Raw genomic sequence first — 24,960 nt, 5'->3', positions numbered from 1 at the left:
GCCATCCAATCTTCCCGTTACATGAGACCCATATTCTGAGAACCAGAGCCTCGCCTCACTGAGTCAGGTCCTTCTAAGATCCCCAGCCCATGACCCATATTGTGTTTCAACAGACTACAGCAGTCTCCATCTCCCCTCGCCCCTCCCAACTCCCTCAGCCACAGCACTCAGGAAGATGTATGAAACACGATTTATTCCTTTGGAAGAGGGACACTGGGAAGAAATGGATAGACCAAGAAATATTGCACAAGAGCACTGATTGGTGGGGAGATCCAGACTGAGGTAGATTCGGTAGCAAGGATGTGATCATCCAGGCCGGGAAGGCACCTTGAGGTTTTTGGGACCCTGAGCTACCTCAGCCTCGGGGTCAGGGTGGTCTCTCTGGTTTCTCCAGGCCATAGTTCTGCCAGGCTCAGGGTTCTCAGCCCCTTCGGCAGAGACACGGTCCCCCACACCCAACAGCAGTTAACCAGCTGCCCCATCTGTCAGCCTGCAGCTGGGTAATACCAAGATCAGCTTCCTTTGGAAAGTCTGACTGGTTGCTTATCTACGGAGACAACTGGCTTGCCCAAGATTGCTGGTGCCCAGCAGCTGCTGTTGGCTGCAGGCCAGGGCCAGACGGTTTTCAATGGCTGCTGGCTAGGCCCCGCCCGGGGGCACTTGATGGACAGCTTGCCTGGAGCTTCTCATTGGCTATGGACTAAACCCCGCATTTGATGGACATCTTGCCCAGGGTCTCTCATTGGCTTTTGGCTAAGCCCCGCCCAGGGGCATTTGATGAACATCTTGCCCAGAGCCGGCTAAAATGATTGCAATTGATAGATTGATAGATGCCCTCGAGGGGGAATAGCTTTCACGGCTCAGCTCGTGTTTTGGAGAAGTCAGAGCTGAACAGCTGTGAATAGCCGACACCTCCTTTCCTCAGCCTGACCACAGTTTGGATGTTTACTGGGGGGGGGGGGGAGGGGGGAGTATGGGGGAAGGACTAAGGAATCACACCGAAGCCGAGCTAGTTTTGATTGGCTGCTCCTAGGAGATGGGGTTGCCTAGCAACTGCCGGCTGCCTGGATTGGCTGCTTTAAGTATACAGCGTAGCAAAAGTAGTAATTGCCTGTCAGTAATAGGAGTCGGAAAGTGTCGAAGTCCGAAGTAGCTGTGATTGACAGCCTGTCGCGGTGAGGGCGGGGCTTGGTTCCCAGCCCCAGTTGGCCCCGACAGGGGCAGGTCAGGGGTCCCTACTGCTGGGGATGGCCGGGGGGGACTCGGAAGGGGCTGCAACCAAGGGGTCTAGCTTGGGGAAATCCGAGGAAGGGTACCGCCCGATGCTGGGGGTCAGGGCTTGCAGGTGGGCCAGGGCCCGAGTTCCGTTGAAGGCCACGTCACAGCCCGTCTGAGCCAGAAGCCAGCTCTCCACCTCCGACTGCAGCCACCGGGAGGTCTCTGCGAGGGGGAGAGGCGAGGCGGGGGAGAGTATGGAGGGAGAGAGGCAGTGTGGAAGGGGAGAGGCTGGATGGAGGGGGAGAGGCAGGCATGGGGGGAGAGGGGAAGAGGCTGGGTGGAGGGGAAGAGGCAGGGGTGGTGGGGGAGAGGCTGGGTAGAGAGAGGCAGGAGTGGTGAGGGAGAGGCTGGGTGGTGGGGGAGAGGCAGGAGTGGTGAGGGAGAGGCTGGGTGGTGGGGGAGAGGCAGGAGTGGTGAGGGAGGCTGGATGGAGGGGGAGAGGCAGGGGTGGTGGGGGAGAGGCCGGATGGTGGGGGAGAGGCCAGGCTGGAGGGGCAGAGGCAGGGGTGGAGGGGGAGAGGTGTGGTGGAAGGGGAAAGGCTGCGTGGAGGGGGGAGAGGCTGGATGGGGGAGGGGTGGGGTGGAGGGGCAGAGGCGGGGGTGGAGGAGGAGAGGCTGCGTGGAGGAGGAGAGGCAGGGGTGGTAGTCCCGGCTGGCGGGCACGGCAAAGGGGAGAAGCAAGCCGGGGAGGAGTACAAGCAAGTCCGAGGGTAGCAGAACGAGGCCCGGAGGGCTCAGTCCGGAAACAGCCAGAAAGTGGAGATCCCGGAGCTCAGAGCCCAGGTGTCTTGGGTCGCATAGAGCAAGGAGGGCAGGCGAGGGCGTGACCCAGACCCCTTGTCGAGAGGAACTCAAGAACGAGAGGGGGGGATCGTCACATTAAAGCCAGGATCAGAAGTTGAGTTGGGGGGCGGTCCTCCTCGCAAAGCTCTGGGCTAGCCCAGGGCGGTCACGGAAGGAGGTGGTGGCACCGGGGGGCGGGGCCCGCGTCCGGGGCGGGGCCCGATGCCAGGGGGTCCTAGTATTGGTGGGCGAGGCCACCTAGTGGGGGCGGGGCCTGGAAACTGGCTGCTGGGCGTGGCCTGAGAATTGGCGGGCGTGGCCTACCTTCGGGCGGGCCGTGCGCGCCCCCGGGCCGCCGTGTCAAGAAGCTGCGCGCCAGCAGCGCTTCCTTGGCGTGCTCCTCCTGTGCACGCAGCGCCAGCGCGCTGAGCAGCTCCGAGTTGTTGGACGTGCTCCGGAAGTACAGCATATGCGCCAGCTCTAGCGCGTGCGCGCTGCGCTGCTGCCCGAACATCTGGGGGGGGGAGGGGGGAGAGGGCGAGGAAGGCGGAGGGGGGGCAGGGAGAGGGAGGGAGAGACAGCAAGGGGGGGGGCTTAGCGAGGGCCCGCCCCCTTGGGGGTCCCCACTGTGGCTACCCTGACCTTGTCAGCTTGGGCCTCCAGGGTATCCACACGTACCCTAGGCTGGCCTCGAACCCTTCCTGCCTCTCGAGTGTGCGGATTGCAGGTGTGAGGTGTGCACCACCGGGACACTGTGCCCAGTGCCCAGCCGCTGGTCCACGTGGAGTCTCGAACTTTTCTGCCCCTGAACCGTTATCCTCCCATCTCTGCTTTGGAAGCAGCTAGGTTCACAGGCACGGGCCAACTTGCCGGCTCCAGGCTGCGTTTTTAAGCACATTTTTTGTCCTGTGATGGCATCATGGATTAATGGCTTTGCTCAAAGATTTCCAAATAATAGGGGGTTTCGCCTTGGAAGTTTGTTACAAATAACAAGTGGTTACTTTTTATGGACATACTTCAGTAGTTCCAGGTGACCTGTCTAAATAGTGGCTTGGCTTGGAGATGATTCAGTGGTGGGGGTGGGGAGGGGTTGGGAGAGTTCTTCAGATGAAATAAGATGACTGCTAACTGCATGCTGAATGGGAATTCATTCTACAGTTCTATTTCTGCAAGCGTTTGAACTGTTCCATAATGGAAGAAGATTTACAATCGTTGCCAGGCCTGTCTCCTACCTGTAATTTTAGCTACTCAGGAGGCTGAGATCTGGCAGAGTGTTCGAAAGCAGCCTGGACAGCAAATTCCAGGAGACTCCATCTCCAAAATAAACAGTACAAAGCCAGGCTGGAGGTGTAGCTCAAGTGGTAGAGCGCCAGCCATGAGCAAGCAAGCCCAGAAAGTGTGGGGCCCTTAGTTCAAACCCTGGCACCACCAAAAATAAAAATGAAGCCAGGTGCCAGTGGATCATGCCTGTAATTCTAGCTACTCGGGAGACTGAAATCTGAGGATCATAGTTCGAAACCAGCCCACACAGGAAAGTCTGTGAGTCTATGAGGCATTTTTTTCCCCGTCAGCTGTGGGGCTTGAACTCAGGGCTTTAGCACTGTCCCTGAGCATTTTTGCTCAAGGCTAGTGCTCTGCCACTTTGAGCCACAGTGCCACTTTCAGTTTTCTGGTCGTTTATTGAAGATAAGAGTCTCACGGACTTTCCTGTCCAGGCTGGCTTCAAACCTCAATCTTCAGATCTCAGCCTCTTGAGTAGCCAGGATGACAGGTGTGAGCCACCAGCACCCAGCACCTGGCCCCAGCACCTGGTGCTCGGCTCTGTGAGACTCTATCTCCAATAAACTACTCAGGAAAAGCCAGAAGTAGTGCTGTGGCTCAAGTGGTAGAGTGCTAGCCTGGAGCAAAAGAAGCTCTGACAGTGCCCAGGCCCTGAGTTCAAGTACTAGGACCAGAAAAATAACAACAACAACAACAATAATAATGTAAGTAACTATAAATTGAGGTGCTAGGTTCATCCCCAGCACAAGGGGCAGGGGAGATGCTGGAGAAGGGGCAGTCCAGTTGTCCCCTTCCTGCCCTTTGTCCTCCTTGGTGACCCTCTCCCCTGAGCCCTTCACATCCATATTGGAAAGCAATGCCTGGAGCCTTCCACTCACCAACAAAATGAGCTCCAGGCCATTGCGTCTGGCCGACAGAGCTGGGTATCAGGCCCAAGGATGGCAGGGCCCTAGTAGCTTTAAGCCCTTCAGAGCCCCATCCCTAAGGTCAAGCTGGCTCCGGGACTCAACACAGGACAGAGCCTGGCCTAGCAGAGGTAGCTGATAGCCACTAGAGATAGCGACAGCCTGGCCTCCCTGCCTACCCCACCGTGTCCACCAGTCTCAGGTGAGCCAGCTCTGATGCCAAGACAGCCAGATATCTCTGGCATGGGCCACTCAGGGTTGTGTGCAGCCTTCGCTCCATTCCCCACCCTGGAACCAATCACCGTTTCCACGCTGGGTGCCATGCGGGAACAGCAAGCTAGGGAGCGTCTGGCTGGTGTGGAAAATGCATTAGGTTTTCTGCCTGCGTCTGGCCCAGTCCCCAGGGCTGAGCTGCTGAGCCGAGTCACCGCCCACTGCGTGGATGAGCAATCTCCCTGGGGAGCACCTGCCACCTGGACGGTCCCTTCAACACCCATCCACGACCGCCATTTCCCCAGCCAGGGAGACCCCAGCCTCATCCTGCTACCCCTGCTCTGCCCTGGCTCAGGTCCCTCCTCTCTTGCCTCAGTCTCCCCTGCTCCTACTAGCAGAAGTGATCTTGCGTCTCCAAGGTTCTTCTAGGGCTCCCCCGGGCCCCCAGATGTCCCAGGTCGACCACAACAGCTGAGAGCCCAGCCCTTTCAGGACCCCAAGCCTAGGAACAAGCTAGCGTGCCAATGGCTCATGCCTGTAATCCCAGCTACTCAGGAAACTGAGATCTGAGAATCCCAATTCCAAGCCAGCCCTGGGCAGGAAAGTCCATAAGACTTTTTTTCCCCCAGTCCTGGGGCTAGAACTCTGAGCCTAGGCACTCTGAGCTTCTTTTGCTTAAGGCTAACACTCTACCACTTGAACCAAGGTGCCACTTCTGGCTTTTTCTGAGTAGTTTATTGGAGATAAGAGACTCAGATGGACTTTTCCTGCCAGTATTGGCTTCTAATCATGACCCTCAGATCTCAGCCTCCTGAGTAGCTAGTATGACAGGAGTGAGCCACCAGCCCCTGGCTCCATGAGATTCTTTTTTTTTGGGTCCAGTTGTGGGGCCTGAACTCTGGGCCTGGTCACTGTCCCTCAGCTCTTCAGCTCAAGGCTAGCGCTCTACCACTTGAGTCACAGCGCCACTTCCGGCTTTTTTCTTTTTGCTTATGTGGTGCTGAGGAATCGAACCCAGGGCCTCAGGCATGCAAGGCAAGCGCTCTACCACTGAGCCACCTTCCCAGCCCCTCCATGAGATTCTTATCACCAATTATCCACCAAAAAAAACACAAATGGAGCTGTGGCTCAAGTGGTAGAGGGCTAGCCTCCAGCAAAACACCTAAGTTCTCAGTTCAAGCCCCAGTACCAGCATGAGAAAGAAAACTGTCCGAGGGAGACTTCATCTCCTCTGCCCCTGCTGCTCTATAGGCTTCCAGGCTGCCTGGGCAGAGGGTGGCCGGGTGGGCAGGGTGGCTCAAGAGGGGGTGGAGACATTGCAATGTGAAGAAAAACCTCCTGCAGTGACACAGAGAGAGAGAGAGAGAGAGAGAGAGAGAGAGAGAGAGAGAGAGAGAGAGACCTCTCCTCTGCCTGCTTCCTCTCTCTCTCTCTCTTTCTCTCTCTCTCTCTCTCACACACACACACACACACACACACAGAATGGAGGTAAAGCACAGGTGTCAGCAGTGAGCTGGACAGCCCTATTTTGGGTCATACTCAGGGTAGGCTAGAGGAGACCCACTGGGAACTGGAAGGTCCCAAAGTAACAGGGAGGAGAGGAAAGAAGAGACAGGACCCCTGACTGCCAAGCAGGGTTGTGCATGCCTCCCTCCTTCCTCCCCCTCCCCCCCCCCCCCCCCCCCCCCCCCGCCCATCCCAGCCCTGGAAAGGTGAGGCAGTTGGATCATGAATTTGAAGATGACCTAGATATAGAGTAAAAATTTGCTTTAAAAAAAAAAAAAAAAGAGGGCTGGGAAGGTGGCTCAGTGGTAGAGCGCTTGCCTTGCATGCCTGAGGTCCTGGGTTCCATTCCTCAGCACCACATAAGCAAAAAGAAAAAAGCCAGAAGTGGCGCTGTGGCTCAAGTGGTAGAGCACTGTCCTTGAGCTGAAGAGCTGAGAGACAGCGCCCAGGCCCAGAGTTCAGGCCCCACGACCGGACCCAAAAAAAAAAAGAGCAGGGTGCCAGTGGCTCATACCTGTCAGCTACTCAGGAGGCTGAGATCTGAGGATCGTGGTTCAAAGCCAGGCCGGGCAGGAAAGTCTGTGTGAGACTCTTATCTCCAATGAACCACCAGAAAACCAGAAGTGGTATTTGTGGCTCAAATGGTAGAGCGCTAGCCTTGAGCTCAAGAGCTGAGAGACAGCGCCCAGGCCCAGAGTTCAAGACCCAGGACAAAAAAATAAAAAATAATAATTAAAAAAAAAACAACTAGGTGCTTTGGCTCATGCCTATAATCCTAGATAAGCGGGAGGCTGAGATCTGAAAATTGCAGTTCAAAGCCAATCCAGGTGGAAAATCTGTAAGACTCTTGTCTCCAATTAACAAGCAGAAAACCAGAAGTGGAGCTGTGGCTCAAAGTGGTAGAGTGCTAACCTTGAGCAAAGGAGCTCAGGGACAGCACCCAGGCTCTGAATTCAAGCCCCACAGCTGCCTACAAAACAAACAAACAAAAAAGCCAGAAGAAAGAGAGGGGAAGGAAGAAAGGAAGAAAGGAAGGGAGGGAAGGAGGGAGGCAGGCAGGCAGGCAGGCAGTCATGCACTCAGGCTGGGGTGCAGTTCAAAGCACAGGGCACAGGGCACAGCCGGAGAACAGAAGGAAGCCAGCCAGGCAGCCAGGAGGGTCAGGTGGCTTGTGGTCAGCTCAAGGCTAGCAGAGAATACAGATGTGGAGTGGCCTTGAGCAGAAGAAGGGGGCCTGCATCCCACTGGGGCTCTGAGCTGAGCTTCAGCCAGGAGGACAGGAGCTGGGAGACCATGGGGAGGGATGAGGAGGAGGGAGCGGGGAAGACTGGGGAGGGATGGGGGCTGTGGAGGGACAGGGTACAGGTGGGGACAAGAAGGGACAGGGAAAGAGGGCTGTGGGAGGGGAAGATCTGGGAGCAATGGAGGGGAAGAAGGACACCAGCCAGTGAGAAAGGGACAGCAGGGAGGGGAGGGGAGGGGGATAGGGGAGGGGAGGAGACCATCCGTGGCCTTGGCCTGAGCCTGGACCTGGCCCTTCCCAGCCTGGCAGGCTCCCCAGCCCCAACCCAAGACCCCTGAGGAATAGGAGCACCAGCCTGTCCTGAACTATACTCAGTACAGACTCCTCAGTGTACTGGACTCCCCTCTGGTCTCCTGCCTCCAGCCTTACCCTTGCCTTTATATCTTGCCTGCCCCAGCTCCCTGTTGCCTTAAAGGATAAAGCCCCATGCCCTGGACTCCCCTCCCTGGGCCTCCTGCCATCCCCCCACCCACCCCCCCTTCCCATCCTGGAAGCCACCAGCACAGCCTGGCCCTTATCTATAGGATTTATCACCTGTCTTGCTGAGAGTCTGTCAGAGACGCTGAAAAACAGCTTGAAAACCAATGAGCCAGCAAGAGAACGAACACACTCCGTACAAAGAACACCTCTCACCAGGCTACACTCCTGGGGCCAGTGCCAGCCTTGGGAGAAGCAGGAAAAGGTGGCCCTTCCTGGCCAGCTCAGCCTCTCAAGACCTGGCCCAGGCCTGAGCAGGTGGAGCACAAGCCCAGGATGCCTGCTCGGACCCCGCCCCTCCCCACTCTCCGCTCACATGCAGTAGAATCAAGAAGGGGTGCTTGTTAAAAATACAAAATTTCCCGGGCCCCCATCCCAGACTCCTCAATTCTGCTCCTTTGGGCTCCAGCCCAGGAAGCTGTATTCAGCTCCCCCAGGGATAATGATCTCCAGGGTGGAAAGAGAGTCAGGAACAAATAGTCATCATTAGCATCATCTTAATAGCTAACTCCCATACAGTACTTCCTGTACTACATGCCAGCCTCTGGCCTCAGCTCTAAATGCATACTGATTCATTGAATCCCCACAGCACTCCTACAGTCAGGGCCTGTCATGAGCTGGACTTTTTTGACGCACAGAGAGGTTAAGGAACTTGCTTCAGATTTCACAACTAGCCAGACATAGTAGCCCTCACCTATAATCCCAGCTACTCCAGAGATGGAGACCAAGTGGAAGGCCCTGAGTTCAAACTCCAGTACAATAATAATAATAATAACAAAACACAAATGAACGGGCTGGGGATGTGACTCGAGTAATAGACCAGTACTTGCCTGGTATGCATGAAGCAAGCACTGAAAAGCAAAAATCGAGCCAGGCTCCAGTGGCTCACACCTGTAATCCTAGCTACTCAAGATGCTGAGATATGAGGATCTCGGTTTGAAGCCAGGCCAGACAAGAAAGTCTGTGAGATTATTATCTCCAATGAACTACTCAGAAAAAATTAGAGGTGGCCCTGTGGCTCAAGTGGTAGAGCACTAGCCTTGAGCACAAACAAGCTTAGAAACAGCACACACAGACCCTGAGTTCAAGCCCCAGGACTAGGAAAAAAAAAACCCTTATCAAGATAGGTAGAAAAAGCCGGTGCCGGTGGCTCTCGCCTATAATCCTAGCTACTCAGGAGGCTGAGATCTGAGGATCGCGGTTCAAAGCCAGCCCGGGCAGGAAAGGTCGTAAAACTCATATCTCCAATAAACCACTCAAAAAACCAGAAGTGATGCTGTAGCTCAAGTGGTAGAGCACTCGCCCTGAGCTGAAGAGCTGAGGGACAGCACTCAGGCCCAGAGTTCAAGCCCCGTAACTGACAAAAAAAAAAAAAAAAAAAGATAGGTAGAAAAGAGAGGTACATAAAGACTCTCCAGGGAAGAAAAGGCACTGTAGCTGTGCACCAGTGGCTCTTGCCACTCAGGAGGCTGAGATCTGAGGATCGCCATTCAAAGCCAGCCCAGGGAAGGAAAATCCTTGAGACTATTCTCCAATGAACCACCAGAAAACCGGAAATGGTGCTGTGGTTCAAGTAGTAGAGTGCTTGCCTTGAGCAAGCACTCGTGCTAAAGAGCTCAGGGACACTGCCCAGGCCCAGAGTTCAAGCCCCATGACTGACAAAAGAAAAAAAAAAGGGGCTGGGAGGTTGGCTCAGTGGTAGAGTGCTTGCCTTGCATGCATGAGGCCCTGGGTTCGATTCCTCAGCACCACATAAGCAAAAGGAAAAAAGCCGGAAATGGTGCTGTGGTTCAAGTGGTAGAGCGCTAGCCTTGAGCTGAAGAGCTGAGGAACAGTGCCCAGGCCCAGAGTTCAGGCCCCACAACCGGACCCAAAAAAAAAAAAAGGCACAGCAGGCCAGCACCAGGCCAGCACCAGTTGCTCACATCTGGAGGAACTGAGACCTACCTACAGGATAACAGTTCAGAGCCAGTGGGGGCAGAAAAGTCCTTGAGACTCCATCTCTAATTAGCCAGTGAAAAGCTGGGCTGGAGGTATGGCTCATGCCAAAAGAGCAAGAGTCCCTGAATTCAAACCCAGGTACTGCTAAACAAAAAATAAAACCAAAAACAAAACAAGGAAAGGCAGTGCGCAAACAGAAGGAAGAGCCAGAATCTGGGTAGGAATAAACTCAGGGCTGCAAGAGCTGAGTGAGAAGGAGCTAGATATGATGGACAAGATAGAGCTGGCCAATCAGGCAACAGACCCTTGCTGGGCTTTTTTTTTAACCAAAACCAGCCCTTGGATGGGACTCGCCACTGGACTACATTTCCCAGAAGTCTGTGCAGTTAGGTGTGCATTACGTGGCTTATCCCAGCCAATGGGAAGGCAACAAAAGTAGTCATGATGAGAAGGTTGGGGAGGGGGGGTTGTCAGTGTTCATTACTATGTGTGGAAGTTCAAGACCCAGGTTCGAATCCCCACTAAGGCCTGGGCTCACCTTGGAGGCCCTCAGGCCCATGAAGATGGCAAAGAACAGCAGCAGCAGGGAGGTGGCCATCTTGAGGTCGGTCAGTACCACCATGCCCACGTTGACGAAGAAGACCAGGCCAGACACCAGCAGCGTGAGGTTGAGCAGTGCGCGCCGCACAATGGAAGTGCGCACCTTGAGCTCGGGCAGCAGCTGCTCCAGGCCCTCCAGGGGAGTGTCCTTGAAGCTCTTGAGGACCAGGTGCCCCCGGCGTGTGCGGGCCGCCAGCACCACGCGCTTGAAGTACCGCCTGTCCAGTGGAACTGGATTCAGCAGGTGTCCCCAGAGGGTGGGTGTGGGGAGTGGGAGGGGGTGGGCATCAGAATCTTATCCTCAGCTCTCTGGACCTTGATTTCTCATTTTCCTTCCTTGGAAAATGGGGAGATGGTGGGAGGGGCCCAGACACACTTATGTTGAACATCAACCTGTCAGTCCCCTCTGAAGGCTAACTGGGATCCCTCTTGCTTCTGCAGCCAGGGAACCAGGTCCCCCTCACCTCTCTGCAGGAGGCAACTTGGTGAAGAAGCCGCGCTTGGAGCCCACACTGGACAGACGGGGCAACAGCCCGACGCGCTGGCCCAGGGCCCAGAACTGCATGTAGATGTACTGATCCAAATTGATTGTCACCTGCCAAGGTGTGTGGGGGAAACAGAAGCAATGGGCCATGGGCAGCCTGTCAAAGGCAGAGGCCCCTTCCCAGACATAGCAGCTCCCTACCCCACCCCCACTTTGTCCCTTAGCCTCACCGTTGCTCAGGCTATACACTCTACAAGGACCACATCACTCACATAGTAGATGACTTCATTACCCTACTTCCTAGAATCTAAGCTGACACTGATTGGAAGATGTCTCAATTTTTTTGTTGTTGTTGTTGGTTGTGGGGTTTGAACTCGGGGCCTGGGCACCATCCCTGAGCTCTTCACCTCAAGGCTAACACTCTACCACTTGAGCCACAGCACTACTTCCAGTTTTCTGATGGTTTCATGGACTTTCATGGACTTTCCTGCTCAGGCTGGCTTTGAACTATGATCCTCAGATCTCAGCCTCCTGAGTAGCTAGGATGACAGGCATGAGCCACCAGTGCCCGGATTTCAATTATTATTATTTTTTTTTTTTTTTTTTTTTTTTTTTTTTTGGTCGGCCGTGGGGCTCGAACTCTGGGCCTCGGCGCTGTCCCTCAGCTCTTCAGCTCAAGGCGAGCGCTCTACCACTTGAGCTACAGCGCCACTTCCGGTTTTCTGGTGGTTTATTGGAGATAGGAGTCTCACGGTCTCTCCTGCCCGGGTTGGCTTTGAACCGCGATCCTCAGATCTCAGCCTCCTGAGTAGCTAGGATTACAGGCGTGAGCCACCAGCGCCCGGCCAATTATTATTTTTTTTAAGAAGCAACTACAAAAGAAAATATTGCCAGGCACCAGTGGCTCACTCCTATCATCCTAGCTACTCAGGATAGCTACTCAGGGGGCTGAGATCTGAGGATCACAGTTTAAAGCTAACCAGGGGAAGAAAGTCCTTGAGAGTCTTATCTCCAATAAACTACTCAGATAAAGCTGGAAATGGTACTGTAGCTCAAGTGGTAGAGTGCTAGCTTTGAGCAAAAGGAGCTCAGAGACGTTGCCCAGGCCCAGAGTTCAAACCCTGGGCAGGACTGGCAAAAAAAATGAAAAGAAAAAGAAAATATGTCTCAAAACTGTTCCTCAGTTTCACATTCCAGAATCAGAGGTGAGGAAATAGGACTTGCAAAGTACTCTGTGTGTGTGTGTGTGTGTGTGTGCGCGCGCACGCGCGCGCGTGCACGCGCACATGTGTGCACATGGGTAGCTCAGAGTAGAACTCCCAGCCTTGCACATACTACTCAGGTGCTTACCCCTGACTCCCTCCCCAGAAAAAGCTTAAAAATTCATGGAAGTAAGCCGGGCGCCGGTGGCTCACGCCTGTCATCCTAGCTATTCAGGAGGCTGAGATCTGCGGACCATGTTGCAAAGCCAGCCAGGGCAGGAAAGTCTGTGAGACTCTTCTCTCCAATAAACCACCAGAAGGCCAGAAGTGGCTCTGTGGCTCAAGTGGTAGAGCACTTGCCTTGAGCTGAAGAGAGAGGGACAGTGCCTAGGCCCAGAGTCCAAGCTCCATGACAAAAAAAAAAAAAACAACAACAAAAACTTGGGTCTTGATCCTCCTGTCGCCACCTCCTGAGTATCTGGGATTACAGGCATGCAGCACCATACCCAGCTTGAGGATATGTTTCCGCTAGATGGCACTGAAGTAACCTGAGAGACTGTGTGTGCCAACGTGGCAGTGCCCAGCCACACCACCCCACAGTGGTCCCAGGTGAGTGGTACCTGCACCTCGTCCTGAGGGTGGTGGACCACCAGAGCATAGGCCAGGGCGTCCTCAGACAGTGGAGAGAAGTTGGCCTGGGCCAGCAGGGGTTCCATAGCCCGCAGTACCTCCTGCTCATTGGCCAGCCGCTGGGGGTCTGTGAGGGATGGCTGGTCCAGGGTCTCTCTGTCAGGATTGATGGGATCATACAAGGCCTGTGGAGAGAGGGGGAGAGGAAGAGGGGACAGGGTCACAGGGTCATAGGCTATGTGGGCATTGAAGATGGCAGCTCAGTCCTCATTTTTTTTTTTTTGGTCGGTCATGGGACTTGAACTCTGGGCCTGGGTGCTGTCCCTCAGCTCTTCAGCTCAAAGCGAGGGCTCTACCTCTTGAGCCACAGCGCCACTTCAGGTTTTCTGGTGGTTCATTGGGAGATAAGAGTCTCACAGATATTCCTGCCCAGGCTGGCTTTGAACCTCAATCCTCAGAATCCTCAGATCTCAGCCTTCTGAGTAGCTAGGATGACAAGTGTGAGCCATCGGCACCCGGCCTCATTTCTTTTTTGATTTTTTGTTTTTTCTCTGGGACTTCAACTCAGCTCTTCCCATCCCTGCTCATAGCTGGTGCTCTACCACTTGAGCCATGCCCCTAGTCCAGCATTTTGCTGGTTAATTGGAGATAAGATCTGGAAGACTCTTCCACCCCAGGCTGGCTTCATACCACAATCATCAGATCTCGGCCTCCTGAGTAGCCAAGATTCCAGGATGAGCCACCTGTGCCCGGCCCTGACTGCTTTCCAGTCCATCTTCCTCTCCAAAGCCACCCATGTCCTACTAAACAGCGGCCCAGGCTTCTGCTCACCCTGCTTTGCCTCAATACTTCTGGACTGTTCTGCACTGGGCGGGGGGTGGGGGGTGGGGGGTGTTAGGAATCCACCCCCATACCACACCCTGTCCCCACCAGTTTCCCACTGTTTGGAATAAAACAGAATCTTTTCCCCACCCCTCAAGGCCCCTCACAAATAGGCTGTGCTCCCTCCCCCCCCACCACACACACACACACACACACACACACATCATCTCCCCAAAAACAAACTGATGAAAAAGGAGAAAGAAGGGTGAACTTCTAGCTGCCTACATGGCTGTGGACAGTCAACCTCGGGATGGCACTTGGTTCCAGATGGGGATGCACTGGCCTCTACAAGGCCAGCAGCCTCCATGTGCCCAGTCTCCAAAGCCAGATCTGATTTTTATTTTTCTCAGTGCTATGGATTATTCATCTCAGGGCCTTCTATTGCCTGGTCCATTTGTTGTTGTTGTTGTTTTGCTTTAGTTTATTTTTCAGGTAGGGTCTCACGCTTTTGCTTACAGTGGACTCAGACCTCGATCCTCCCAATTCTGCCTCCTGAGAAGTTGGGAGTCCAAGGGTGAGGCACCACATCCAGCTGATTCTGAGAGACAAGGGAGGGTGTTCCAAGTGGGGGCAAACAGCCTAGGCCAAGGTTTGCTGGTGGGAGGCACAGGGCCTCAGAAGAAAGAAGGCCTACCAGAGCCCATTGAGTCCTCTCCAGCAAGGCTGATGGCAGGATGGAGTGGGGGGAGGGAGAGGGGTGATGGAGGAGCACAGGACTAGAACAGAGCCCAGGCTGTGCTCCTATCCTTCAATGCTGATTGGCAGACAGGGCCTCCCAGGCCAAACTCGAGGACCCACAGAGTGACATTGAGAGCCTGAATGTCCTTGAGCCTGGTTCTCCCCCGGGGACCCTCACATCCACACAGGGCTCCCAGCCAGAAACCTGGGCCGAGCACATGATGGCTGCTCCCTGCCCAGCCTGCTCCACCAGCCCTGCCATACACACACACACACACACACACACACACACACACACACACACACACACACACAACTGTTCCCTCTATATTTTATTATTATTACTGGGGTATGAGCTCAGGACATCCTATTGGTCAGCCTGGTGCTCTACCCCTTGAACTATGCCCTTAGCCCTTTTTTGCTATTGTCATTTTGACAGACAGGAGTCTTTGCTTTTCTCCCCAGGGCTAGCCTCTGAGCTGGATCCTCCTATCTAGGCCCTTCACAATAGCCAGGGTTACAGGCACACACCATCACACTGTTTGCTGGTTGAGATGAAGGTCTCACTTCCCCGCCAAACCCCCACCCCCTAAGTCTAGCCTCGAACCTCAATCCTCCTATTTCTGCCTTCTAAGTTGCTGGCATTACAGGCATGAACTAACATGCCCAGCTGTCATGCACAGGAATGCCATGCTAACTATGTGTCAAGTACAGTCTGCCCACCATGAGGGAAACATACTATAGTCATCCTTACTTATCTGGAAATCAAAGTATAGAGAAGCGAATTCCCCAGGTCACACAACCAGGAAGCGAACCCAAATCACACACCTGGCCCCCTCCACCACTACTAAAGTCCTTCCAAGGCTCTCACTGTCCTTAGGAGTGAGGATCAACCCCCCACCCCATCCCTGCCAAGAATATAAACTACGAGCTGGGATGTGGTTCAAGTGGAGGCTGAGGTCTCAAGATCACAGTTTGAAGTCAGCCCAGGCAGGAAAGCCTATGAGACTTATTTTTTTTTGCCAGTCCTGGGGCTTGAACTCAGGGCCTGGGCACTGTCCCTGAGCTTCTTTGGCTCAAGGCTCAGCACTCTACCACCTGAGTTACAGCACCACTTCCGGCTTTTTCTGTGTATGTGGTACTGAGGAATCGAACCCAGCGCTTCATGCATTCGAGGCAAGCACTCTACCACTAAGCCATATTTCCAGCTCTTTTTTTTTCTTCTTATCAGTCATAGGGCTTGAACTCTGGGCCTGGGCACTGTCCCTGAGCTTCTGTGCTCAAGGCTAGCACTCTACCACTTTGAGCCACAGCGTCATTTCTGGTTTTATAGTGGTTCACTGGAGATAAGAGGCTCACAGACTTTCCTGCCTGGGCTGGCTTTGAACCTGGATCCTCAGATCTCAAGTCTTCTGAGTAACTAGGATTAAAGGTGTGAGCCACCAGCACTTGGCTCCGTGAGATGCTTATCTCCAATGAATTTTGTGCAGAAATGGGGCTGTGGCTCAAGGCATAGAATACCAGCCTTGAGTGAAAAAAAACTCAAGGACAGTGCCCAGGCCCTGAGTTCAAGCCCCGGGACTTGGTGGGAAGGGCCCTGTCATGTCAGGGTTAGTGTGAGCACACAAGCCTCAAAGGGAGCATCACCAGCCACCTGCGCAGAGCCCCGCCCTTGGCCTTGGCCAGGCCCTGCACTGCACCTCCCCTACACTGACTCACCCTTACCCGGCCTGGCCTGTATCCTGCTATCCTGTCTGTCCCCCACATGGCCGCCAGAGGGCGACCCTTTCCCCCTCTGCTCAGCCACCTCTGGACTCTGAACCGAACGAAGCAATTCCTGCACTGCCTCCCTGGCACTGCGGTTCCCACGGCCTCCTCTCCCCGCCACAGGCCTCCTGGCTCTTCCTCCCCACTCTCAGGGTCTTTGCATCTGGCTGGCTTTTCACCTCCTTCAGTTTTTTTTGCTCAAAAGTCACCTCACCTGCTGGGTACCGGTGCCTCATGCCTGTAATCCTAGCTACTCAGGAGGCTGAGATCTGAGGATCATGGTTCAAGGCCAGCCTGAACAGGAAAGTCCGTGAGACTCTTATCTCCAATAAACCACTCAAAAACTGGAAGTGGTGCTGTGGCTCAAGTAGTAGACCACTCACCTTGAGCCGAAGAGCTCAAGGCAGCGCCTAGGCCCAGAGTTCAAGCTCCACGACTAACCCCCCCCCCAAAAAAAGGTCACCTCCTTCTGGAGTCCCCTCCTAACTATCTCAAGTAAAATTGCAAAACACCCCCTCCCATGCAGGTGGAGAGGTGACACACACCTGTAATCCCAGGACTTAGGAGGCTAAGGCAGGAAGATTGGGAGTTTGAGGTCAGCCTGAGCTACATATTGAGACCTTCTCTAAAAACTGAATACTAGATCAGTCACATTGGCTCAGGCCTGTAATCTCAGCTGCTTGGAGGGGAGGGAAGTCAAAAGGATTGTGGTTTGGGCACTGGTGGCTCACTCCTGTCATCCTAGCTACTCAGGAGTCTGAGATCTGAGGATCATGTTTCAAAGCCAGACTAGGCAGAAAAGTCCCTGTGAGACCCTTATCTCAAACTAAACACTCAAAAACTGGAAGTGGCAGCTGGGCGCTGGTGGCTCACGCCTGTAATCCTAGCTACTCAGGAGGCTGAGATCTGAGGATCGCGGTTCAAAGCCAGCCCGGGCAGGAGAGACCGTGAGACTCCTGTCTCCAATAAACCACCAGAAAACCGGAAGTGGCGCTGTAGCTCAAGTGGTAGAGCGCTCTCCTTGAGCTGAAGAGCTGAGGGACAGCGCCCAGGCCCAGAGTTCAAGCCCCACGACCGACAAAAAAAAAAAAAAAAAAAAAAAAAAAACTGGAAGTGGCACTGTGACTCAAAATGGTAGAGCACTAGCTTTGAGCAAAAGAACTCAGGGACAGCACCTAGGCCCTGAGTTCAAGCCCCATGACCAACCACCACCACCAACAACAACAAAATACAGATTGTGGTTTGAGGCCAGGCTCATCAAAAAGCTAACAAGACCCCATCTTCACAATAAGCTGTGTGTGTGGTTGCATGCCTGTTATCCCAGTTATGCAGGAGGAATAGAATCTAGGTCAAAATAAAAGACCCAATCTGACAAATAACAACAAAAAGAGGCTTCAGGTGGAACTCAAGGGGTAGAGCACCTGCCTAGCAAGCACGATGCCTTGAATTCAAACCCCAATACCACCTGAACAAAAGGAGAAGATAGAGACAACTTGGAAAGAACATGGCTAAGTGTGGTGGGTCACCCATACAGCCTCAGGAGGCTGACATAGGAGGATCACAGTCCAGATCCAGATCCAGATCACAGATCCAAGTGGGCCCAAACCTGAGATGTTATATCAAAAACAAAAACTAAATCAAAGTTTAAAAAGACCTAACAGAGCCGGGTGCCGGTGGCTCACGCCTGTCATCCTAGCTACTCAGGAGGCTGAGATCTGAGGATCGCGGCTCAAAGCCAGGAAAATCCAAGAGATTCTTATCTCCAATAAACCACAAGAAAAAAAAATGGAAGTGGCGCTGTGGCTCAAGTGGTAGAGCACTCGCCTTGAGCTGAAGAGCTGAGGGACAACGCCCAGGCCTAGAGTTCAAGCCCCATGACTGACCAAAAAACGATTTTTAAAAAGACCTAACAGCATGTGACTCAAGTGGTAGAGTGCTTGTCTATAAACAAGCAAACACCAAGAAGAAGCACCATGACTGGCACTCTGGCGAAGCTAGGAGAGAGAACACTGGAGTTTCCCTTGAGCCTCTGGAACTGAGAATAATGTGTGGTTTTTTTTCTTTTTCTTTTTGGCATTTGTGGTGCTTGAACTCAGGGACTCGGTGCTGTTCCTGAGTTTTTTCACTCAAGGCTAGACTCAGTGGCACTACCAGTTTTTAGGTGGTTAATTGGAGATAAGAATCTCATAGAGCCCGTGGTGCTCACACCTATAATCCTAGCTACTTAAGAGGCTGAGATATGGGGCTGGGCATGCAGGAGGCCCTGGGTTCGATTCCTCAGCACCACATAACCAGAAAAAAGAAAAAAAAAGCCGGAAGTGGCACTATGGGTCAAGCGGTAGAGTGCTAGCCTTGAGCTGAAGAGCTGAGGGACAGCGCCCAGGCCCAGAGTTCAGGCCCATGACCGGACCCCCCCCACACACACACACAAAAGAGACTGAGATATGAGGATCAAGGTTTGAAGCCAGCCCAGGCAGGAAAATCCACTAGATTCTTTTTTTTTTTTCTTTTGTCGGACATGGGGTCTGAACTCTGGTAGCGCTCTCCCATTTGAGCCACAGTCCAGTTCTGGCTTTTTCTGGTTATGTGGTGTTGAGAAATCGAACCCAGGACCTCATGCATGCAAGGTAAGCACTCTACCACTGAGCCACCTTCCCAGCCCTCCATGAGACTCTTTTTTTTTGGGGGGGGGGTCCGGTTGTGGGGCCTGAACTCTGGGTCTGGGCGCTGTCCCTCAGCTCTTCAGCTCAAGGCTAGCGCTCTACCACTTAAGCTACAGCGCCACTTCCAGCTTTTTTCTTTTTGCTTATGTGGAACTGAGGAATCGAACCCAGGGCCTCATGCATGCAAGGCAAGCACTCTACCACTGAGCCACCTTCCCAACCCCTCCATGAGACTCTTATCTCCAATAAACTACTCAGAGAAAGTCAGAAGGGCTGGGAAGGTAGCTCAGTGGTAGATTGCCTGCCTAGCATGCATGAAGCCCTGAGTTCGATTCCTCAGTACTACATACACAGAAAAAGCCAGAAGTGGTGTTGTGGCTCAAGTGGTAGAGTGCTCGCCTTGAGCAAAAGAAGCTCAGGGACCCAAACCCAGACTTCAAGCCCAGGGCTGGCTGGCAAAAAAAAAAAAAAAAGTCTCTCATGGACTTTCCTGCCCAGATTGGCTTTGAACTGAGATCCTCAGATCTCAGCCTCCTGAGTAGCTAGGATTACAGGTGTGAGCCACCAGCACCCAGCTCAATTTTTATTGTTTTTAGCTCCCCAGATTATGGAAAGATGTTACAAACATCCTTAGAAGCTTAGGTCCCCATGCCCGATCTATCCTGTCCCTCTCTCCTCTCAGAAGGAACAACCCCCCCCCAGAAGACACACACACACACACACACACACACACACACACACACACACACCTCCTGCTTCCCCATTGTGCCCGACCTCCATCCATAAAGGAGACACAGCAGGCGCTCAATCAATATTTATGGAGTAAAGTCAGTGAATGAATAAAGAAAGAGAAGCAAGGATCAGAGAGAGGCCGCCTCTGGGTCACCACACAGCCGGTGTTGGAACCAAGGCTGCTCTGATGTTTTCCTGCCCAGGCTGTCCCAGCATCCTCTGTTACCCTCTCACCCCCATTCTCCCCCCCCACCCTCACTCCCCACCCCCACCCCCGACTCCGCAGCTGCCCCAGCCCTGGGATGCACTGAAAACCTCCTGCCTCGTAAATACAAGCGCATTCACTTAAGAGTCTGTCTGCTCTTTATTTTTGTTTGTTTGTTGCCAGGTTGGCTGGTGCTCTACCACTTGAGCTACAGCTCCATTTTCAGGTTTTGCTGGTTCATTGGAGAGAAAAGTCTCAAGGACTTTCCTGTCCGGGGTTGGCCATCTATGAAGCAAGAAGAAGCCTCAAGCGGTCACCACAGAGCCCAGGCTTGTCTTGAACTTTCTGTCCTCCTTGCTACCACCTTCCAAGTGCTGGGATTTAAGGCGTGCACAACCATGCTCACTGTCAATCATCTCTGCATCTAGCTGACAAAATAAGCAGCTCCAAGAACTCAGCCCAAACTGAGCTGTCCCTTTTCCCTGAGATCTGGTTCTCCACCCCCACGGTGGCCCTCTGTATCTCGGCAGGTGGCAGCTGGGCCTACATCTCCCCATCCTCTCTTCCCCCCCTCCCCTAGAAAATGTGGATACCTTCCAACCAGCATCAGGCCACTCTTCCCCCCTCTCCCTTCCATTATCTCTCCCTGGACCAATGTAATAAGCCATAATAGGCCTTACAGCCTGATGGCCATTCCCACCTACCGGCAGGCAGTCACAGACACCCTGCCAACACCTTCATCAGCACCAGCCATCTTCTCCTCCCCACTTGCTCACAGTCAAAGTGGAGTCCTCCTGAGGATGGTCTCACCCTGGTCACCAGGGCCCAGGAGAGCAGCCTCCAGCTCCTGCCTTGTCTCCCCCGGGTCCTCCCTTCTTCCTCCCTCCCTCCAGCAGCATGGACTCTACTGTTCCCAAACACTCCAGATGCACTCACCACTCTGGGCCTGACTCTTCCCTCTGTTTGGCACACTCTCTCCCATAATGCATCAGGGCTGGTCCCTTCCCTCAGTCCCCTCCCCTCCCCCCCCCCACCTCCTCAGGGAGCCCTTCCCCAACCACCTCCTGCCACTTGTTCTAAAACAAGATCCCTCATCTCATGCCTGGTTTTTTGTTTGTTTGTTTGTTTTTTCCCAGTCATGGGGCTTGAACTCTGGGCCTGGTGCTGTCCCTGAGCTCTTCAGCTCAAGGCTAGTACTCTACCACTTGAGCCACAAATACCATTTCTGGTTTTCTGGTGCTTTATTGGAGATGAGTCTCACAGACTTTCCTGCCCAGGCTGGCTTTGAACCATGATCCTCAGATCTCAGCCTCTTGAGTAGCTAGGATTCCAGGCCTGAGCCACTGACGTCCAGCCTTTATGTATTGATTTATTTTTTTATGGTACTGATTCTAGGGCTTGAACTCAGGGCCTGCATGCTGTCCCTGAGCTTTTTTGTTGATGGTGTTGTTGGGGCCTGAACTCTGAGCTTGGGCACTGTCCCTCAGCTCTTCAGCTCAAGGCAAACACTCTACCACTTGAGCCACAGCGCCACTTCCAGCTTTTTCTGCTTATGTGGGGCTGAGGAATTGAAGCCAGGGCCTCATGCATGAGAAGCAAGCACTCTACCACTGAGCCACCTTCCCAGCTCCCCCACTCTTTTTTTTCCCAAAGCTAATACTCTACCACTTGAGCCACAGCTCTACTTTCAGTTTGAGGGGTTTGGATTTTTCAGGGGGGGGCGGGTTGAGTAGTGTATTGGAGATACAAGCTCACTGGTTTTTCTGCCCAGTCTGGCTTTCAACTGTGATCCTCAGATCTCACCCTCCTGAGTAGCCAGGATTACAGGCGTGAGCCACTGGTATCTTCTTTTTTTGTTTCAATCCTGGGGCTTGAACTCAGAGTCTGGGCTAATTCCTGAGTTCTGCGAGTTTTTTTTTTTCTTTTCTTTTCTTCTCAAGACTAGTGATCTACCACTTGAGCCACACCTCCACTTCTAGCTTTTTTTTTTTTTTTTGGTAGGTCATTGAAGATGATAGTCTCAAGGATTTTCCTGTCCTGGCTGGCTTCAAACCATAATCATCAGAGCTCAGCCTTCTAAGTAGCTGGGATGACAGGTCAGGGCACCAGGTGATCATTCCTCTTTTCCTGCATATCTGTTTCATTGCTCTCTATGGAACTGAATCCAACCCAGCATCATTTTTGAGGGGGAAAGGGAGTAATGGAGTTTGAACTTGGGGGTCTCATGCTTATTAGGCAGATGCTCAGCTCCCTGAGCCACGTCCCCCCAGACTTTTCCCTTTTATTTTTCAGATAGCTCTCAAATCTCAGCCTCCCGAGTATCTAGGGTTATAAGCATGAGCCACCAGTGCCCAGCCTAGTTCATACACTGTATTGATTTCTTGTCACCCCAGCTGGAATGGATGCTCCATGCAGGGCAGGCTGCCTCTCTCCCGTTCACTGCCCAGTCCCTGGTGACTGAATGCCAAATGCACAAACAAGCACACAAGCACAACAGGGCAGGAAGGGCCTGTCCTCACCTGCAGCCGGGCCAGGACCTGGTGGTAATGGAACAGGGTGCAGAAGTCCACATGCGCCGCAAATTCCTCCATCGCCGCTTTCTCTGCTGGGCTGGAGTGGAACTCCTATCAACTCAAGAAGCAAAACCTCTTTAGGCCTCTTTTCCCATACCCACAGGAAGAACTCTTTTCCTAACAACCTACACATAGAATTACAACTCTGGGACTCTTAACTTTTTTTTGTTGTTGTTGTTGTTGTTAGTCATGGGGCTTGAACTCTGGGCCTGGGTGCTGTCCTTCAGCCCTTCAGCTCAAGGCTAGTGCTCTACCATTTGAGCCATAGCACCACTTTCGACTTTTTCTGCTTATGTGGTGCTGAGGAATGGAACCCAGGGCCTCATGCATGCAAGGCAAGCACTCTACCACTGAGCCAACTTCCCAGCTCCAGCAAGGCTATTTTTGCTGATTCTAGGAGTTGTCTCCAGAACCAAAGGGAAGACATAGGTAGCTAATCTTTTCTTCCTCTCTTTCTCTACTTTCTCTACACTCTCTCGCACTGTCCCTTAGCTTTTTCCACTCAAAGGTAACACTCTACCACTTAAGCTATAGCTTCACTTCTGACTTTTTGGTGGTTCATTGGAGATAAAAGTCTCACAGACTTAGCCGGGCACTGGTGGCTCACGCCTGTAATCTTAGCTACTCAGGAGGCTGAGATCTGAGGATCGCGGTTCAAAGCCAGCCCGGGCAAGAAAGACTGTAAGACTCCTATCTCCAATAAACCACCAGAAAACTGGAAGTGGCGCTGTAGCTCAAGTGGTAGAGCGCTCGCCTTGAGCTGAAGAGCTGAGGGACAACGCCCAAGCCCAGAGTTCAAGCCCCACGACGGACAAAAAAAAAAAAAAAAAAAAAAAAAGTCTCACAGACTTTCCTGGCCAGGCTGTTTCAAACTGCAGTCCTCATATCTCAGCCTCCTAAATAGCTGGGATTACAGGCATGAGCCACTGGTACCTGGCTAAAGGCCTGTTTGTTCATGAGCACAGGCTCATAGACTGATCCTCAGAGGTTGAGGGATATGTGTATGATGAAATTAAATGTGTCCATACACACACACGTTCTTGCATGTGCAAGTGTATATTTATTTGTATAAGACAGTACAAACAGCAGGTGCTTAGTAATTTTTTTTTTTTTTTGGTCGGTCGTGGGGCTTGAACTCTGGGCCTGGGCGCTGTCCCTCAGCTCTTCAGCTCAAGGCAGGTGCTCTACCACTTGAGCTACAGCGCCACTTCCGGTTTTCTGGTGGTTTATTGGAGATAGGAGTCTCACGGTCTTTCTTGCCCGGGCTGGCTTTGAACTGCAATCCTCAGATCTCAGCCTCCTGAGTAGCTAGGATTACAGGTGTGAGCCACCAGCGCCCGGCGTGATTAGTAATTTTTGAATAGATGAGTGGAATCCTTGATAATAACAAGTCTGATATACGGTGAAGGGCAGAGCTCAAGCTCTGGAATGGAACCAAGACTAGGACAAGGTGGATTCAGCTACCAAGATGGGTGAGGAACGTAAGGAAGCACTCACTCAGGATGGAGCAAGCCAGTACCACCTGGATAGTGGTACTGACGCTTCAGTATGTGACAGATGCTTGGCACAGTGCCATAGAATGAGAACTCAAAAATGATCGTAGTAAGGATTACAGTTTAGCGACTTTGTAGGGATGTTTGTTATTAGGTACTGGAAACCGTGATGATCAGGATAGTTACACCCATTTCACAGAAAGAAAAACAACACCCCAGAGAGCACCTGAACTAGCTTGAGTCTGGAAACAACTTACTGTCTCCATCAGAGCCATAGTGCCCACCCTGTCCCCAACAATTAACCTCCCGCCCACTTGGTACTCCAAGGGGACCTTGAACTACAACTCCCAGGAGGCGTCATGGCAGTGCTCCCTAGCATGCAGGGCCCCTCCGCCGCAGGGCATGCTGGGAAACGGAGTTCCCAGGCTCATGGACCCGGGGCCCGGAGGTACCTGTGTCAGGAGTCGGAGTAGCTGCTCCTTGGAGAAGGGAATGAAGCGCTCGCGGTATTGCTGAGCCCAGTCGCGGGGCTCCGTGGGGTTCCACATCTTGCGATACACCCCCATCTTGTCCGCCAAAGAAGACAAGGCTCGTGGGGTCCCGAGGAGCGTGGGCAAAAGAGGCCATACTCGGACCCTGAGCCCCCTGACCCCCAGGGTCACAAGCCACATGGCCACACCCTTTTCCCCCTAGAGCCTGAAACAGGGAAATGAGCAAGTGTCAAATGTCATCGACGTCCTGTTGCCCCAGGCGGGGTGCAGAACCCCTCCGACCCCACACTCCTGGACCCCCTTTCGCCTCTCCCTCCCCACGCACTGATCAGCTGGCCTGAGTCCCAGGTTAGGGTCAGAGGTTTCAGGGTCTGGGACATTTTGCAGGCTTTTTAAAAAGCTCTGTAGTGGCATAACTGTTTCCGATAGGGTGGACCTTAGGATTATAAGAAATGCCCAGAAAGGTCACAGAGGGGAATGCAGGGCCGCCCTCCCAGGGCCATGCAATCCCCAGCCCGCCCCTCACCTTATAGTCAAGGCTTGACTGTCATTGAGGCTTGCGCATGCGCAGAAACCCGCCGCAGATAGGATTCAGTCAGCAATAATACGCATGTGCAAAACCCTAGGCTCTGGAGAGCGGTCCATTTGTTTGGGGTTTTTTGTTTCCCCCCCCCCCCCCCCCCGATCCAGAATGCGCATGCGCATTACGCGTGCCCCAACCTTCACCACCACCACCCTTGGTGTTATGGGCAAAGCGCATGCGCCTCAGCAGTGTCTCCTTGTCAGAGGTCTTGAAAGGAAAAGGGCGGGGCGGCCGCGAGAAGCCGGAGGGCTGGGGCGTGCGCGCGCAGCCCGCCAACGGCGAGCGGCCCA

General features: G+C 53.2%; 1 protein-coding gene across 1 annotated transcript; it reads right to left on the bottom strand.

Moving 5' to 3' along the window:
• Positions 1 to 965: 965 nt before the first annotated feature.
• Tmem143 (transmembrane protein 143) lies at positions 966 to 24,743 on the bottom strand. The gene is made up of 8 exons (XM_070001055.1): positions 24,614 to 24,743; positions 24,049 to 24,292; positions 22,050 to 22,154; positions 12,594 to 12,788; positions 10,752 to 10,882; positions 10,226 to 10,505; positions 2,386 to 2,575; positions 966 to 1,440 (listed from the first exon to the last, which is right to left on the bottom strand). Exons 2-8 carry the CDS (start codon positions 24,265 to 24,267, stop codon positions 1,226 to 1,228), a joined length of 1,335 nt encoding a protein of 444 aa, XP_069857156.1. The 5' UTR covers positions 24,268 to 24,292; positions 24,614 to 24,743; the 3' UTR covers positions 966 to 1,225.
• Between the last annotated feature and the right edge of the window lie 217 nt (positions 24,744 to 24,960).

The sequence above is a fragment of the Dipodomys merriami genome, unplaced genomic scaffold, assembly GCF_024711535.1.
Source record: "Dipodomys merriami isolate MVZ:Mamm:240054 unplaced genomic scaffold, mDipMer1.0.p SCAF_57, whole genome shotgun sequence".
NCBI classification, from domain to species: Eukaryota; Metazoa; Chordata; class Mammalia; order Rodentia; family Heteromyidae; genus Dipodomys; species Dipodomys merriami.
Note: the sequence above shows the minus strand (reverse complement) of the source record. Positions and strands in the feature narration are given on the sequence as shown.